The following is a 19,307-nucleotide window of genomic DNA, read 5'->3' as shown; positions in this document are numbered from 1 at the left end:
AACGAATGCTCCACGTGAGGCTCGAACCTTCGAACTCCCGATCCCGAGGCGGACGCCTTATCCACTGTTGTAATTCTGATCTTAGCTCAGTTGAATTTCATAGCTGCATAGCTTGAGCTATAGAGTCTTATCAGATTTTGTTTCATTTATGTGTAAAGTGTATGGACACTCTTAGATATGTCTATGTTATAATTGTGAGTGTACTTATAACTTTCTGAAATAATCATTCGTGCGATGGAAGGAAACACCTACTTTCATTGCCCAAATGAGATTCCTTAAAATGTTCGAAGTTGCTGAATTTGATTTAATATTGATTCCCTGTCGTTGAGGAGATGAAATTTAATTGGAAAAATGACTCTTGTATGTGTGGCGATAAACAGGTGGGAGGAGTATTAAAATTCAAGAACTTTTCTAGTGAGAATATAATCGCATAGCAGAAAAGAGCTCTTCATATCAGAATAGAGAAACGCTGATAGAATATTGGCTGAAAATTTTCGTTTAATGAAACAGCCGTCAGAGTGTCAATAATGCCAGGATTATTACCAAAACTGATTGTTTTAATGTGTTGTGCAGTTTTATATGACTGTGATTATTGCACGAAAGACACGTGTAAGACTTTCCAGTTAAATAAGAAAAATCTTAATAAAAGATTAATTGGACATGGAATACTCGAAACACAGGGGGGTGTCCACCACGACTGCGCGAGACATTGCTTCTACTACAGACTTTGTAAATCATTTGACTTTCATAGAAAGGAGCGTTCTTGCAAGCTGAATAACGTGAGTGGAGAGTCCTCAGAAGCGACCTTTGAAGAAAAAGCCGGGGCCATTTTCTCAGATATTACGGAGTGGCCATGCGTATGTAAAATATGGTTTTATGAATTAATGAGTATATTTCACCATAAATCGCATCAGTTATTTGTAGCCATTCCATTCCATTTGAAGTATTAAATTTCACTATACAGGGTCATAAAGACAACGCTACGCATTCATTAACGTTTGATTCTCTTTTTTAAATAAGATTGTTCTTTGGTAAATTTCGTAGAATATTATTGATGCAATTTTAAAGTGTGATAATTTAATGGGTTTTTTTTTTTTTAAATATGAACAAGTTTCTAAACCAACATATCTCCATATTTCTTTAGTGGTACACTCTGACGACAATATAAATAACATATCAATGAAACACATTCTATATAATTATATTATCTTTGACGTACATGCAATACAATTCAACCGTATATTTATGAGAAAAAAAAAGCGAAATTGCATCTTTTTTTCTGGTAAAGAATTAATTTTTAAAAATTTCATACGTTCTGAGAAAAGGAGACAAATTTGTTTAATTTCATATAAAAAAATCATTTTTAAATTTTTTCAAATTTTGAAGTTCCAAATACCCATAAATTTGGTATTATTTTTTCTTTTGAGAGCTCTATATTATTTTTTGTTGTTGCTATTTCTTAATCAGAAACCAATTTTATCCATGACCTGTCAATAGTTGTTATCATAAGACCTTTTTACAGAGAGCTAATTCCTTAGCCACGGGAGACAATTTTCGTGCATGCGCACTCTACGTAGGGCAAAAAGACATCTAAATTCCGTTAAAGTTATATTGCATTTCAATCAGTCGGATCAATAATTAGTTTGTTTTATAGTAAATATCCACCAAAAGACAAGGAAAAATGTATGTAGATCTCTGCAGATCCAGAGCTGATATACTTTAACTAATAAAGTTTAAAATAAAATGTTCAATTAACAAAGTTCAGCCTTTGATTTTGTATCCAATCATACCTAAATTGGAATCAATTCATTCCGTATTGAAAAATAATAATCATCTTAAAATTATTATTTTTTTATTTCTATCGCTTCTTTTGAATTTTAAAGTTTTTATTTGGCAATATCAAAGTGGTTCGGATGGTGAATGCAGCGGTCATATAGGGGGGAGGGTGTGGGGGATGGGCGGGGCGAGTAGAGGGGAGAAGTGTTCTACTTACATTCTTTATCTTTGTTAAACGATGTTCCTATTCGTTGCGGAATTCAAGTTAATCATAATTTTCTATCAATTAACGGGTAATAAGTGCGGACGATACATTTTCGATATGAAAATGATCCAGCATGTAAACATAAGAGATAAAAAATAGGCATTTTCCTTCAGTATGTACTTATAGTCCTCGATTTGATTCATATCTTACGAATTTATATTTATTAACTACACTTTCATCGTTATAAAAGAAAATGTCTATTAAAGTTCAAAACTATAATCTTACAGATTTTAAAATACTATTCTAGATATCACGTGAAATGTTTATTTTTGATTCACAAAACAGCTCCGCCACGTGATATATTAATCCGAGTGATTGCTTGTTATGGCATTGATGATCGAAGGCATTAAAGTAAGTCACATCAAAGCCGTCTTATATGCTTCATTAACTTTTATGATCCACTCTTATTAGGGGATACCATCGAAATTAAGTTAGGGTCTTGATTACCTAGGTGACCTATGTTTTATCATGCCATTTGCATAATAGTTACTTAATAATTTCCGGTAGATAATTTAAAATAGCAACTTCAGTGACATGGAGCCGCGACCCCTAAGTATGTAAATGTCATAAAAGTCGGAGAAAAATACATACAACAACTATTTGAAGTTGTGGAAAAAATAGATAAAATGAAAGAAAATATGACATTTTTAAATGTAAGAAACAAGTCTCATGAACAGACTCAATCAAACCGAGTCTGCTATTATTCTTATTGGATGCATTCTTTGCTTCCAAAGGATCTTTTTACAGATTTTATTAACTATCACAACAGCAATCTTTAGGTGCCGTGTGGCGGCTGTAAAAAGTCTCCCCCTACTTGGATTCAGTGTTGTTATATTTTCTGATTCTTTAGGATCATGGAGTCCATTCAACATATGTGTAATAGAGTTCCGCTTAAGCCGGTGCTAGGGGGCGTGAGAGGTGTTGCACATTTCATTACCTCTCATGAACAGACTCAATCAAACCGAGTCTGCTATTATTCTTATTGGATGCATTCTTTGCTTCCAAAGGATCTTTTTACAGATTTTATTATATTTGTATGATGTGTGGAAATAGACTGGAAATGTTTGTTCTTTTCTGACGAAAATAAGAATGAAGTAGGCTTTCCAAGTAAGATATAATTAATAACATATATGTCTTTAATCGAAGCATACTGTATAATAAATTACTTGACTAAAATCATCTTTATAGTGGCAAAACAATTCGTAATATAATGATAATTTTACGTAGGTTTTCTTATCAATAAGCGTTCTTTTGTCACTCGTAAAAAGCGCATGCGCGTTAAAATTAAAACATCCGTGACATTGCATAGCAACCCTTAGTTTGTGTAAAAAGGTCTTTACTTCAAAACAAAGTGTAGTAAACATACTGGATGTACTAAATTATCTTTTAAAAAAATATGAAAAACTTCCTTTAAAAAACTTTTAATAAAAATATTGTCTACTCTTACTATGGAAGGAAGTATTATTTAAGTCATCTTAAAAACATTTGTAATTTGAATAAAAATTTCAACAAGATTGAAAACAAAGTATTTCAGAATGTCAAAGATGAAAAGGTAAACACAATGCAAAGAACATTTTTGTATTTTGCAGTTTTGAACCAAAAAAATGAAATATATTTGAATCAAACTCGGAAATCTATGTATCTATCTATTATATTTAATAGATGGTTGATGTCTACAAATAAGCAAACTTTCATGAAAAAAGATTTTCGAAGGAAAAGATACTTAAACTTTTAGGTTTTTAAATAATAGTAATAAATCCAAATAAATCACTTAGTATAGCCTGTAAAAATTGACCTGGCACTCATAATTCTTCACCGATATTTTCGGTGGTTTCCATTAGTATACGCAATAACATTTATTTGTTACCACGAGCTCAAAATCGCATCAGACCATTTTTTTTAGATTCAATGAAATGTGATTTTGTCGATATTGCTTTTACTCTTACAATATTGACGTAACATATTTCATTGTAAATTCATAATCTAACAGTCTTGTCAATCATGTTTCGCTTTAAGAAGACAATATATGACATACACAATGGTATATGAAATACGGAAATGACACCGACGTAATAAATGGACCTCGAGGTTTAGAATTTTGTGCTCTAGGTGCTCATAATTGAGAATCATGAACTACTACGTCTATTTCACGAATTCTGATTGTTATCTCTTGTATCCATTTTCTGGAAACGCTTGTGGCAAGTACCTTGTCATTTTATCTAAGACACTTTTAAAGATTTTTATTCAACACTTTCGACAACGTTTAATTTTACATGTGTATGTAACATAAAGTTTCATCAGTTAAGTGTGGCAATGGTCCCACGCAGGACTCGAACCGAGACAACACCGAGACTGGCAGCAAAACGATTTGTCCGTACAGCTACTTGCACATACTACACTGTGTAAAGATATATATACGCATTAGTTATATTGCTATTTAGCTTTGGACATCGAGAAATAATGTGCGGAATATCCATGAGTGTCAACTCAATACTAACGGACAATAGAAATATTTTGTAGAAGTCATAGTTTACTTTATAAATTGCGTATTTCAGAATATGGCAGGCAAGTGTGGTGAAAGGCCGTGCTCAGACAAACAAAAATGCGTTCACTACAAAGACGCTTTTCAGTGCATAGATATCAGTAAGTCATTATAACATGGCTTAGAATAATAGAGGCTTCCTCACATGAACAATTCAATGCTCGGAATGAGGCTCGAACCCATATAGGGCAAGTTAGTTGAAGTCAGCGACCTTGACCACTCGGCAACGGAGGTCCAGAGTATTTATTTGAAGGTGGTCTTTATTCATCGGTTAAAATACACTATATGACGTAATGATTTAAAGTGCTAACAGTAAATTGTTTCATAATTTCAAGCAATTTTCAATTCCCTTTGTTTATTAGGAAAAAAAATTGGATCGTGTTAGAATGGGAAATAAAACATGGTCTTTAAAGACAGGTAGTCTCTGTTTAAACGTATAAAAACATTAGACCTTCGGTAATATTGTTTTTGTTTAAATTCTGGGGCATATGGACGATCTACGTTAAAATTAAGCTATACTGTTTCATCGTTTGTGGAAAATATATATTTTTATTGTACGCTATTTCGTTTTTTTTTTTGTTTTTTTTTTTTTTTGGTTTTTTTTTGCATCGTGCTTTAGATATCCTTTTTAGATGTAATGTTAACAATATTATTATTATAGCGTGTGCGTAATGTACGCAATGATGTATGACATGTGGAGAAAATCTATTTGTAGATGTATATAATGTCATATTTACAGCGTTTGCGTAATGGAAGACATATATTCCATGAGGAGAATATCTATTTTCAGGTGTTAGTAATGTCATTATCACAGCCTGTGCGTTATGTAAGCAATGTATGACATGAAAAGAATATTTATTATAGATGTATGCAATGTCATATTTACAGCGTGTGGAGGACTTCCTAATATACCAAACGGATGGGCAAAGCTTCACGCATCTGACAAGTTTAACGACACCGCGTCTGTATATTGTCGAAAAGGCTTCTTCACAAAGCAGAAGTCTGTCAAATGTCAGCTGAATGAAAAATGGGAGAAGGCTACTTGCGAACAGAATGGTAAAGATTTACAGATATTATACTGTTTTGTACATGTAATGAGTTAAAATGATTTCATTGTAGTTTTTGATCTTTTTTTAAATAAGACATTTATAGAACTTCCGATTAGTTTTCATGGCGGAACGTTATTTGGTAATTACTAAAGTTTACCTAGATTTTTTTTTCTTTTCGTTCAACATGACAATGCTCGGCACACAGATCACATTACGCACGGTACATAGATCTACGTGGTTATCCGGTCCCACAGACTGTTCACCTATGGACGGCGTATTAACTGACCATCCTCCTTAATGGCTCAGATAATTCATACAAGTACCTTATGCCGCCTCCCAGTGTCTTTGAGCTTTAAGCATATACAATACACTGCACCTGTATTCTACCGTCCGGTCTCAAGAACCTACCTGTGTCTATTGTTAATATTTGTTTCTGGGGACATTCATCCTATCCCATGCCCTTCGTCTTCGTCCAGCATCTCTGACATCTTATCTTCTGAATCATCTATCTAACAGAAACTCACAGAATGTGGTATTTCCGTTATGCGCTTGAATATTCAGAGTTTACGCTCCAAGCTAGACCTGTTACAAATCGAAGCCCAGCCATTCGATATTCTTGTGTTAACTGAAACATGGCTGTCTCCAGACATTCCGAGCGAGGACCTCAGAATCTTGAATTGTAATCTCCCTTATCGATGCGAAAGACGTGGTTAGGCTGTGGCGGTGTTTGTTTTTATGTCAGCGACGGTCTTCTTGCCAATGCTCGCTCTGTCTATTATTGGTCTTGAAGGCATCTGGGTAGAAATAACAATAAATTGTGAGAAACACCTTGTTGGTGACATATATCGCCCTCCGGATGCAAAGATGCAAATCATTATTACTGACAGATGTTGGAACAGAGTGAAGACCAGCTATGTTCAACTGTGAAAACGTTATCTTAACAGGAGACGTCAACATCAATATGCAATATTCCTCCTCAAACAAACTTGGGAGATTGATGTCTACCTATAACACCCAACAGGTTATCACACCACCAGCTCATTATACTGAACACTCCTCCTCGCTGATTGACTTCATATTTACTAAGGCTAACCATCATGTTATTTCCAGTTTTGTTTCTGACCTGTTCATTCCGAGCTTGATTAGTATTCACTGTCATGTCGTTGTAGTCTTAAAACTAAGTAAACAAAACCCATACAGCTTCAAAAGGGGTATCTGGCAAATATGATAGGGGTGATTACGAGTCATACGTAAATAAATTAAATTCGGATGACTGGGAGTCTATCTTATCTAATCCTAATCCTGATCAAAGCTGCTCAATCTTCCACCTACACAATGCTTTCTAAAGCCTAACAAAGCTGTTACTATAAGGCCGACAGATGTTCCTTGGACGAACAATAACATACGAAAACTTATATATAATCGCCATAAGATTCACAAAAGCTAAACAACAGAACACGGAAACAACCTTGGCAAAATTTAGAAACATGAAAAATAACGTCACTAAACCCATCATACAATACAAAAGAAATTATCAAAATAAACTTATTGGACAACATATGTGCAAGAGACTGGTTCAAACTATGCAAGCAACTTACCACAAAAACAAACAAAAGTCTACCTCCACTTAACCAAAACAGTCAATAAACAACATCGGATCAAAATAAGGTAGAATATCTTAATAACTTCTTCTGCTCACAATTCAAGCTTGATGATAAAGATGCCTCTCTCTTGCATCAGTTCCCGACACAGTGCAACCAGTCCTTTGTAGCATCAACATAACTTCTGAAGATGTTGCCGATGCAATCTCGTCCATGGATCCCTCCAAGGCTTCTGGTCCAGACCTGGTCAGTCCTAGACATCTTCACAAAGGAGCACCTGCTTTTGCGCAGCCTCTGGCTACCTTCTTTAATACACTCCTTCGTTCTTCAAACTTTCCGTCACAGTGGAAACTTGCTAACGTTACTCCAATCTTTAAGAAGTCCGACCCCTCTTTACTGTCAAACTACCGACCGATTTCACTCCTTAGCTGTATCGGGAAACTGATGGAACGATGCGTACATAAATATATTTACAACCACTTTATCATGCACAATGTCTTAAGCCCAAACCAGTCAGGCTATGTGAAAGGCGACTCCACTATCAACCAACTATCTTATTTTTACAATGACGTATGCCTTACTCTTGATGAAGGTAAAGAAGTTCGTGCTTTGTTTTGTGACATATCCAAAGTGTTTGGCACCGCGGTCTTCTTTACAAATTGTCCCGTCTTGGCGTGAGTGGTTCATTACTGCAATGGTTTTCTTCTTATTTTTCCTCTTGGCGCAAGCGGGTCCAATATGAAAATTTCTCTTCTTCGTGGTCTCATGTCTAAGCTCGCGTTCCTCAAGGCTCTATACTAGGAGACAGCCAGGATCGTTGCCGAGGCAACTAAATTATGCTATCTTCAGAAACTTATCCATTACCTTGGTTGGGAAACTCTTAAATCTGAATGGAAAATAACATAAACTCATCCTCCTTTTCAAATTAAAAAAACATCTTTATCCTGAGTATCCCTGTAAGCTCCTGTCACCAATCCAACAGCCCCAATACAACCTTAGGAATACCAATGACATAACACCACACCGCTCTCGCACAACTCTATACTCCAGTTCATTTCTTCCAAAAAATATTCAGGAATGGAACTCATTGTCTGAAGACGTCCTCACAAGCACAGCACGACAATAAATGCATTTAAGGCATCTCTCAACCGTACCTCACGGCAAACCCCCAAATACTACAACTCTGGTACCCGTCTTGGTCTTGACTTGAACAGAAGGTCGATTGTAGAATCACCGTTGTGCACCTGTGGATCGGTCGAAACTGTTAGCCATTACTTACTCACTTGCAATGACTATCTACAGTTACGCCAGCCCGCCCGCTTAGCTCAGTAGGTAAGAGCGTTGGTTTACGGACCGCGGGGTCGCGAGTTCGATCCTCGGGCGGGGCGTATGTTCTCCGTGACTATTTGATAAACGACATTGTGTCTGAAATCATTAGTCCTCCACCTCTGATAATTCATGTGGGGAAGTTGGCAGTTACTTGCGGAGAACAGGTTTGTACTGGTACAGAATCCAGGAACACTGGTTAGGTTAACTGCCCGCCGTTACATGACTGAAATACTGTTGAAAAACGGCGTTAAACCCAAAACAAACAAACAAACAAACAAACAGTTACGCCAACAGTTTCTTTCCGATATTCCATGTCCGCGAGCTCTAAATAACCTCTTGTTCTGGAACTTAACGAAACATCCTTCTCTTCGTCAAAGTACAAAAATTCATCTTATCAACAAAGCGCATTGATATGTATTTTTAATCAGTCTTTGTTGTCGTCGACCTGTCTTGTGACAATTGCTTGTAACCGTGTGTTTACTTACTGTGTCCATGTTTTTTATCCTTGTTGATTTCTGTTTCAAAATTTTTAATTCCTACTTACCGTAATTACTCAATTTTTGCTACCTAATAATATATTGTCAGAGTATTTCATCTTTTCCAAATCCCACCATCAAAAGTTTCACTTTCGTACTTCATATGCATATGTTACACGACCATGTTTCTAACACATCTTTGTATTTGTGTAAATATTTCTTAATGGAGAAGAATTCATACAAGTTTTCGAAAACTCTTTTTCTAATCAATTCATGTACAAAGTCATGTATATTGTTATATGTGCAGTTTTCTAAATAAATACTGTTTTATTAAACCAAGACATTTACATGATTGCATCATTCGGCTGTTTTCTTGTATGGTTTTGAAATGTCTTAAACAACAAGTGACATTTTTCGTGTCATTTCATTTTCTTTTGCACTAAGAGCATTATCAATAATTGTGTAAAAAGAGAGGTTGTGCGCTTGGTTTTAAAATTAAAATATATAATATATGCTAGCTTAATTGTTTATGGATATTAGAACATAATATTAACGATTTCATCAAAATCAGTGGCCACAACGTGTCTCAATTAAATCTTTGAGATACATCTTTCTTAATACTCCCTTTTGAAGTTCATTTTTGGATTTCTTTATTGAAGAGATTCCTTCAGTACAAATATCAGATTGTAAGGACATCGCTGTCAGGAACCCCGCCGCAGTCAGTGGAACGTATGAAATTCAATTGTGGAAATCACGTGGCATGCTGACAGTCTTCTGTGACATGGAAGCTGACGGAGGCGCCTGGACTGTAAGTTTTACTATGTGAAGTAAATAAATTGTAGTATTTTAGCGAATATAACTGTGCCGGTAATCTTAGATGTTTAAAACAATTGCGTCAAATGAAGTAATGCCATGATATTATTAGGAAGTTAGTACGTGACTGGGGTTTACCCTGTCCAAACTTGCAAATCTTACGCGTTGTTTAGTGACATTTTTATTATGATTGTTATGTCCGGTTGTTTATAAACATTTTTACTACTTGTTGTGTGACGTCGGAAAGCGCGAATATTTTGTCTGACAACGGCAATGTGTCAGAAACATGTTATTGATGCCATGTTATTTGACACAGTGTGCCAATAAGTGATTGCAGCTGAGTAAGTCAACTGGTGTTCGTTTTATTTAAAGATAATGTGTTACTGTTTTCATTAAAGTATTTAATACCAGCCTAGAAATGTTAAATAAGAAAGAAGTATCAATATTATTTCAATTTTGTTTCACAGATTATTCAAAACCGGTTTGATGGTTCAGTAGAATTCTATAGAAATTTCTCTGATTATGAAAATGGTTTCGGTGACATAAATGGGGAATTTTGGCTGGGTAAGTACTATCATGTATTTGCCTGTTTTATTACTGTGATTTTTGATTTTGTTACATCTTTTGGCCAGCCCCTTTAAAGTAATAATCAACCCTTAATGGCTACTTATTTCGTATTTTCCGTTTACGAATTCGGCATTTTCCAGTGTCTAAGAAAAGCTAAGGGACTGTTGAACTACTTCATGTCCGAAGAATGCCGAATTGCCCAACGAGAACACGTAACCATACGGAAAATGCCGAGTGTTGTAAAAGTCCCATTACTTTAAACCATGATTCTAATATGTTTTTCTCTGTTAAAACACTCTTACGCTAGAATGACGTCACATTAACGTGCGGTGACGTCAATGTTTTTGTTGCGACCAAGAAAGAGCGCTACTATATTTTATCTACTGTTTTAGATTAAGGGCATATTAGAATCGAAATAATTTATAGCAAAAGAGTGTTTTAACACTATTTATACACTCGGCCGGTAATACGTCGTACAAATAATTTCACTCCGGCTGCGCCCTCGTGAAATTATTACGCCCGACGTATAACTGCCCATCGTGCATAAATAGTGTTAAAACACTCTTTTGCTATAAATTTTTTCTTAAATGAACCAGATATTTTTGCCTATGAATTATTCTCTTTGATCGGGAATAACTATCTATCTTTGTGATATACGTGTAGAAAATATATTTTTTAGTATATGTATGGTTTGTAATAAATCTTAATGTTATTTTAACATATACATCAGACCTCTCTTTCCCGTTAATTATTTTCAGTTACACGTTTCGCATTGCTTGGTCTCAGGCTAAAGCATGTGGTTTTGAAATTGAAAAAAAAAACTCATGAAATCTCATAAGATGAGATCAGGAATTCTTATCTGCTAATCTACTATCAGTCAGCTGAAAACTATCTCATGTAACATAGGGCAAACATTTATGGAAGATCGTGTACTTTAGTCATATTGAATATAGCATGTGACTACTGATCCATACTCTTGCCTGCCTAGATCACGTTGGAAGAAACAACTACACGTGTACATAGTGACGTCATATGAAAACATGAAAACAATGTATGACATACATTGCGCGATTTACAATATTCAACATATTTGCAAGTGTTGTTTTAGAAAAATGATTTAACATATCTGCATAGGTTAGACAAATGTTTTCTAAAACTCGGGAAAGTGCATTTGTGCTTATGTTTAATTATCCATTTTTTGCTATCCCTCGTGTTTAATTATTAAGCATATTAAAAAGGGGCCATAAAGTGTGAAAGTGACGCGATTTGTATCAAATGATATAAGAAGACGGCCCTTGAATCGAGATTACACGCACAATCTGACGTCATGCACCAAAAGGATGAACAAATGGCGTCGTCCGAAAAAAAAAAATGAAATTCAAAATATTGTAAATTTCAAAAATATCATTGAGTTATAGCTTAAACAACTTTTTCTGACGGAATTTTAAAATCAACACTAAATCAGTACGGCTACACCATAATCAGTGGATTTATCAAAATTTCAAATAACAACCAAGAAATGTATTTTAATCGGAAAGCGAACAACACTTGAAGTCGACAGGTCTTTTTGACTGTTCTGTTTAGATGTTGAAAAGATAGATATCATGATATTTATTTTGATTTTCTCAAAATCTTGGAAAGCAAACCACATTTTTTTACAGAATCTTGCTACAAAATAAGTGATTCGTTCTCCAAGATGATCCGAAAATCAAAATAAATGTCAAAATATTGATATTTTAAACATTTATATAGAACAGCCGAAAAGACCTGCCCACTTTACAATGTTTTATTTTCGAGAATAACGTCAGATTTCACGTATACTCTCGCGGACGGGGATACGCTTGATATTATTGCACAAATATTATTCATATGAAAATCAAGGAGTTTTGTTGTTGTTGTTGTTGTTTTTTTCTTGGGGATGGGAGGGAGGGGACGGTTTGCCTACAAAAAAAATGTAGCTAGTGTAATGTCGTAATAATCTGAAACTTGCTTGTATTCAGGATTGAAATATATCCAGGAACTGGCTAGCCAAGGCGCAACCGAGATTCGGCTTGAAATGACGAGGAATAACAGTGAGGAAGGTTATGAAAAATACATGGATTTCAAGCTTGAGGGCACAGATTACACGCTATATGTCGATACAAAAAGCGAAGTAAACAGTTTTTCAGGTAGAGTAATTTAACTATATAAAGCGTGAGCTCGTTGTTATCAGGTTCAGTTTAAAAGAATAAAATGTTAGAAATGAAGTGTAACATGGCAGTACCGTGTTAGTTTCCGAGGCAAGACTAATATTCACGTCACTTTCACATTTTATGGCCCCTTTTTAATATGCTTAATAATTAAACACGAGGGATAGCCAAAATTGACCTTGACATCGAGTCTGAAGTCGTTTACACTCCACATGTTTGGACGTTTTCTGCTACTTGCGGAGACAACATGTTATCACTGAAACGCTGGTTTAAACAAAACGGCAGTAAGGTAGATCTGCACGTTCAGGTCATTTTTTTTTCTACAATGTAGAATGTGATTAAATCCCCGGTTTATCCAATCTTTATACAAAGAAAAACTGGCAAATAAAAAAGAAAGGGTCTTGTGTTTGATTTTTTTCAAAAATGATTTTTAAAAAGAAAATAACATCATGCAAGTTTGCAAAATGGGAGTTTTGGAGATATTTTCTAGAACAGAACTTTTTCTACTGTGTATATTTTAGCGAAACTCATATTTGTAACTCACCTCGGTGTATATTATATGGTAAAAAATGCTGTTTTTATAGATGTACACATGAGAAGACATTTATGTGTAGGACGATTTTTCGTTTTCGTTTTGTATGCCGGGTCCTGATTCTATGTTATCCGGATAGTTGACGTTACGAATTACTTCGATTTATCAAACGAGCAGAACTATATAACCTTAATCCCGAATCTTTGATCCGCCACAGCTAGTTGTTGTACTACACATTAGTTACGGTGTTCCGTTGGGGCCATCGCTGTTTCGCGCTGTCGTCCTAAGGGCGAAATTGCGAAAACACGATATTTTGACGCGAAAACACGATGCTGTAACGCGAAAACACGAAACAAAAAATATATCGCCATTTCGCGCTGTTTATATCGTGTTTTCGCAATTTCGCCCTCGATCTGCCATCGTCTTTTCATGTTTTCGCGTTCGTGGCGAAAACACGATATTGATAGCGCGAAAACGCGATATTTTTTGCATCGTATTTTCGCCATCTTGTATCGTGTATCCGCGTTTTCGCCCTCTCAGCTGCAAAGGCGAAACCACGAAAACAATTCGTTGTGCAATTACCCAACAAATGTTGCATACATACAATAAGTGGAGCATGAGAAGCGAATAGAATGGAGAATATACGTGACTTCATATACGTTAATAAATTTGATAAAAAAGTGCAAAACAGATGTTAGTATCTAAATTAACCAAAAGTGGAGTTCGTTGTTCAATAAATACAGCACATCGAACTGGATTCAAGCCCATGATTGTCATTTTTTTGTCTTTCACATTACCAACCGTGCTAAAATGACTCACAGGATAAATCTGATTAAAACTTGAGATTTTGACGATGAAATCTCAAAGTTGATAATTTACTATTCCAATAGTATATTACCATTTTCTAAGTGCAGATGCGGCTAAACATTTCGTGCTTTTCAACAAAAGCTTCGCCTAGATCCACACAGTATTTATATATAAATATAATTTACTTACACAACAGAAGAATACATTTAGAAACATTTCCCTGCTTTAAATAAAATACTTGTAAACTGGTACGTAAGTATATCCTTCAGACTGCCTTCTAATTATAAAACAGATTTCATGTAAAAACACATTTATAGTCATAGCAAGTTCTACCTTATTTGGCTGATGAAAAGGTAGATAGGCGAGTAGGCATATACCCGGATGATATTGAAAAACATTTATTTTAATACTTAAAAGATCACCTTCAAAAAGAAAAGATCAGCTCAATCCCGATTTTATCATTTTATTACATGTTTTACATACCGTTATTATCTTTATAAATCAACTCTAAAATTGATTAATAACTACACTGCTACACCTTTTAACTTCCATGCATATCACAGAATGCGTGTCGAAAAAGAGATTGATAGGTACACCGCTTTAAAAATGACATCTTTTACCCTGTCATGCGTATCATAGATTGGGGTTGAACTGTCAAAGGAGGCGTCGAAATGTCCAAGGAACACCTTAAGTTGGGGTTAAAATGTATCGGGGTCGAATTTAAGGTCTCTCGAAATGTCTTGCAAGCGTTTGCGCAAGTCCAACCGTAAGGCAAAATTACGGTATTAAAACATCGTGTTTTCGTGGTTTCGCCTTTGCAGTTGAAAGTGCGAAAACGCGAATACACGATACAAGATGGCAAAAACACGATGCAAAAAATATTGCGTTTTCGCGCTATCAATATCGTGTTTTCGCGTTTTCGCCCTACTTACCACGAAGGCGAAAACACGAAAAGACGATGGCAGATCGAGGGCAATACTGCGAAAAAACGATATTAACAGCACGAAATGGTGATACGTTTTGTTTCGTGTTTTCGCGTTATAGCATCGTGTTTTCGCGTCAAAGTATCGCATTTTCGCGTCAAAATATCGTGTTTCTGCGATTTCGCCCTAAGGACGACAATGCGAAACTGCAATGGCCCCAACGGAACGCCGTAATTAGTTGAAATATTTTTTGAAATTACGTAGTCTCCGTATGCGAGTTCGGCAACCTTCGGTTATAACAAAAAAATGATTATTTCTGTCTTAAAAGAGCCACTGGCTCATTTTCTTTCTTATGAAACGTGGACCGCCATATTTAGTTTCATTTTATGTTGACCTGGAACGACATCTAAACTTATAATTTGCCTTGATTAAAACAGGATTTGTGAAAGTATTTTACTGCTAAGTTCTACAAGTTCAAGCTTATGTACAAGTATGCTCACAACTCAGTATCTACAGAAAAATGTTATCAGAAAATTCAAAATTACTGCATCTACAAATATGAGAGTTTTTCATATTTTAATAGAATAAACTCGTCATTATTCTTAATCATTGCACAACTTATATCAATTCATTCATAATATTCATCAAGCAAGGTAAGATTTGGCGTATGAAAATATGTACGTATGCTTATAACAGAAGTTAGGTCAGACAAAACTCGTTACTTGATTAAATTCATAATACATTATGGCAAAATATGTTCTTTGGCTAATCTATGATACCTTAGAAACCATAAAAACCAGCAAATTTCATTATTTTTAACTTTTCAGATGATGATGACACCTTCGCCTACAACAATGGTTATCGATTCGCAACTTATGACAGTAAGGACGATGACTGTGCAGAAAAATATCACGGTGCATGGTGGTATGACAGTTGTACGAAAGTGAATCTTAACGGGAAATACTGTCTGCCTGGTACGGAATGCGAGGATGATCGGACCGGTCTATATCATAGAGAATTTGCACGTTACGAATCATTGAAAAAATCTCGTTTGTTAATAAGACGTAAATAAAAAGACGACAGATGCATAAATTAATACAATACATGATATGGAGTGCATTCGTTTTGAAAAGTTAGCAACTATTTTGTTTGTCAAGATTTGATAACATTTGGAAATACATTTTACACATTTTATAATATTTTAAAAGTTGTCTATGTCATAGGTCGCGAAACGCGTTTTATTTCTTTTGGCCTTGTAATTGTTGTCACATTGTATTTGAATCTATTGAATAAAATATGAAATCTAAATATCTGATGTACTACCTGTTACTCATTCTTGATCTTGACCAAAAGTCCCGTTATTGCCCTATTTACTTACTTCTACTTCTGCCTGTACTAACAGTTACTAACCTGTCACCCGTAACTAAATCTCCGACGTTCGGGTATATTGTGCGATGCTCCATTGCACTTGATATCTTGACATTGGATTATATAGTTATGTTTGTGTGTCATAATATATATGATAATCAATATCTAGGACATTTACTTATTTGCAGGTTAGTTATACGTTTGTTACATTATGTTAACCATAAAGTATCATTTCAGAGTTTAAGTTAGTAATATGGCTCAAACATAAGCTATTTTTATATACATTTGTACTTACCTGTTTACCTGGAATCTGTACACAAAGCCTACATTTGTTACGTCATTACCATATATACATGTATTTTAACCTTATGTATAATATTTTATGTAGTCTTTGATTGCACTTGATATCTTGACATTGGATTATATAGTTACGTTTGTGTATCATAATATATATGATAATAAATATCTAGGATATTTACTTATTTGCCATCCAGCTGGCTTACGGAAGGTCGGTGGTTCTACCCATGTGCCCGCTCGTGATGAAATAATGCACGGAGGGGCACCTGGGGTCTTCCTCCACCATTAAAGCTGGAAAGTCGCCATATGACCTATCATGTGTCGGTGCGACGTTAAATCCAAAAAAAAAAAAAAAAAAAATTTACTTATTTGCAGTTTGCAGTTATCTATACGGCCAGACAGCATCACGAACCCAAACAAATAATTGCCGACTGGGCTACGTCGACATTTACGCAAATTTAACGGTTGCAAAATTAAACGGTTCTTACAGGTTAGAATAATTTAGAATGTTTCAGAATAGCTTAGTTTTGTATATCATTTTTATTAGGTTCAACGTCGCACCGACACATTTATATTTCATATGGCGACTTTCAAGATTTGATGGTGGGGGAAGACCCCATGTTCCCATCCATCATTATTTCATCACGAGCGGGCACCTTGGTAGAACCACCGATCTTCCATAAGACAGCTAGATGGCTTCCTCACATGAGGAATTCAACGTCGTCTCGTGTAAGGCTCAACCCACATCGGTGGGGGGCAAGTGATTGGAAGTTAGCATCCTTAACCACTCGGTCACGGAAGCCCTAAAGCTGAAATCATCGGATATAGTTAACATTGTCACAGGATTATTATTACAAGTATGTTGTACTGAATGAAATTTAACTGTGAGGATTGTTTGAGTATTTTTTTCGTGAAGCATCTTGAGAGTGCTCATGGATATTTAAAGATAAAATTAGTTCTCATATAAAGTGTTTTGTGGATTTACCTTTGTGACACTTCAGTAAAGCTACAAAGCCAGGATTAATGAAGATTCTATTCAATGTTAATATTGTACAAATATTAGAACAGTTACTTTGTTTTAGTTATTATGCTTCACTGTTCCTTGCTGAAAATTTCTTTGAATAAATGTGTTTAAAGTGTGTTGCTTGCTTTTGTTAGTTAAGCCTTGATGGTAACACTACATTCCACAGACATGATTATGATAGGTAGAAAACAAATTAAATTTCCCATTACGCAACTGTCGAAGTTATGTATACGATATGAGCTGACTACTTATTAATGATAAATATTTATAAATAAAATGATTTAAACCCATTCCTAGGGTCAAGTGATGCATTTGCATGAAGTGATATCAATTAATTTTCACTTTAGTCTGTCTTTCCGCACATCCCCACACACACCCTCCGTGCGTACGTCAAGATGCGTATAACTATATATGAACGTAATGTGCAGCTTGACTTTAATTCTGTCCTTTCCACTAAGAGTAGTCTTACGGGTGTGACTGTATCAGCAGTGTGAAAACTGTGATCATGAAAATTTAATGCGTGTCAAATTCAGGAAATGACGTATGTCAAATCACCGTCAGCTAATTAATGTCCAAATCAACACTGTATTACGTGCATCATAACCTTTTTAAATAATGTCCAAATCAACACTGTATTACGTACATCATAACCTTTTTCAATAATGTCCAAATCAACACTGTATTACGTGCATCATAACCTTTTTTAATAATGTCCAAATCAACACTGTATTACGTGCATCATAACCTTTTTCAATAATGTCCAAATTAACACTGTATTACGTGCATCATAAACTTGTCTAAGCTCCCCAGCGGCGGTTTTGCGTTTGATCATTCCAAGGCGGTGCCCCGCTGTATTATTTTGTTCGTTTTGTCCTAGTGTGTTAGCTTTGTGTGAGTGTGCATGTGCGTGTCGGCGTGCTGGGCTGGTTTTTGGGGAGGCTGCGTTTTGTTTTGGAACGTGGCTTTCTCTTATTGATATTTATCCATTTGTTGCACAGAAAAAGGAAATAAGAACCGAATGATGAATGCTGCAAAAATACGGGGATTTCCCTTGACAGATATAGAATTTTTGGGGTTTATTGAACAATAAAGGAGTTTTAGACATGATAAATAAAGTGAAAATTAATATTTGAAATAAATCATGATCTTGATCGGACAATAATTTTATTTATTCATTATTTTTATGAAATAAGTAATCCATTAAAAGGCCAAAATTTGTTCACAACTTACCTGCATTTCACTTGAATCCTCTATCCATTTTTCGTTTCTGGCAACATTACTGGAAAACGCTAGCTCTTCAAACATTTGATGTGCATTGTTTTAATACTTGGAGTGTCGGCTTGCGTTATGAGTTTAACTTATTAGTCAAGGAGTGTTTGTGTGTTTGTATTTGTGTACACTCGCCACCGGGTATACTCCCGCACGGTACTTGTAACAATAACATGTTAATGTTATTATTGAGAAAAGGGGAATCGGGTAGTGAAACCATTATCCGTGACAAAATAGTTGTACTACTTTTGAATCGTATTGACTATAAAGAAATCCCTGATTTACCATGAAGCAAACCCTGAATTACGAATAAAGACATAATCGAGTTTTCCGATAGTGTTTTCGTTATCGGTTTCTATTTATACTCATACGGGCGAGTAAAGTCGAATGAATGAATCGGTGTTATGTATAAAATGACCATACCCGTAAACTGCTCGTGCATGAAATTGATTAGTCGAGGCACGTATATTAATAACACAA

The 19,307-nt window shown here is 35.2% G+C and overlaps 1 protein-coding gene across 1 annotated transcript; it reads left to right on the top strand.

The window, feature by feature from the left end:
• The first annotated feature begins 238 nt into the window (after positions 1 to 238).
• On the top strand, positions 239 to 17,673 carry LOC123542617 (angiopoietin-related protein 2-like). Its single transcript, XM_045328546.2, has 7 exons — positions 239 to 857; positions 4,597 to 4,684; positions 5,472 to 5,639; positions 9,698 to 9,846; positions 10,319 to 10,415; positions 12,419 to 12,586; positions 15,697 to 17,673. The coding sequence occupies exons 1-7, from the start codon at positions 528 to 530 to the stop codon at positions 15,939 to 15,941; spliced, it is 1,245 nt and encodes a 414-aa protein (XP_045184481.2). The 5' UTR covers positions 239 to 527; the 3' UTR covers positions 15,942 to 17,673.
• The last annotated feature ends 1,634 nt before the right edge of the window (positions 17,674 to 19,307 follow it).

Source organism: Mercenaria mercenaria, chromosome 19 (genome assembly GCF_021730395.1).
Source record: "Mercenaria mercenaria strain notata chromosome 19, MADL_Memer_1, whole genome shotgun sequence".
NCBI classification, from domain to species: domain Eukaryota; kingdom Metazoa; phylum Mollusca; class Bivalvia; order Venerida; family Veneridae; genus Mercenaria; species Mercenaria mercenaria.
This window is presented reverse-complemented; position numbering and strand designations above follow the sequence as displayed.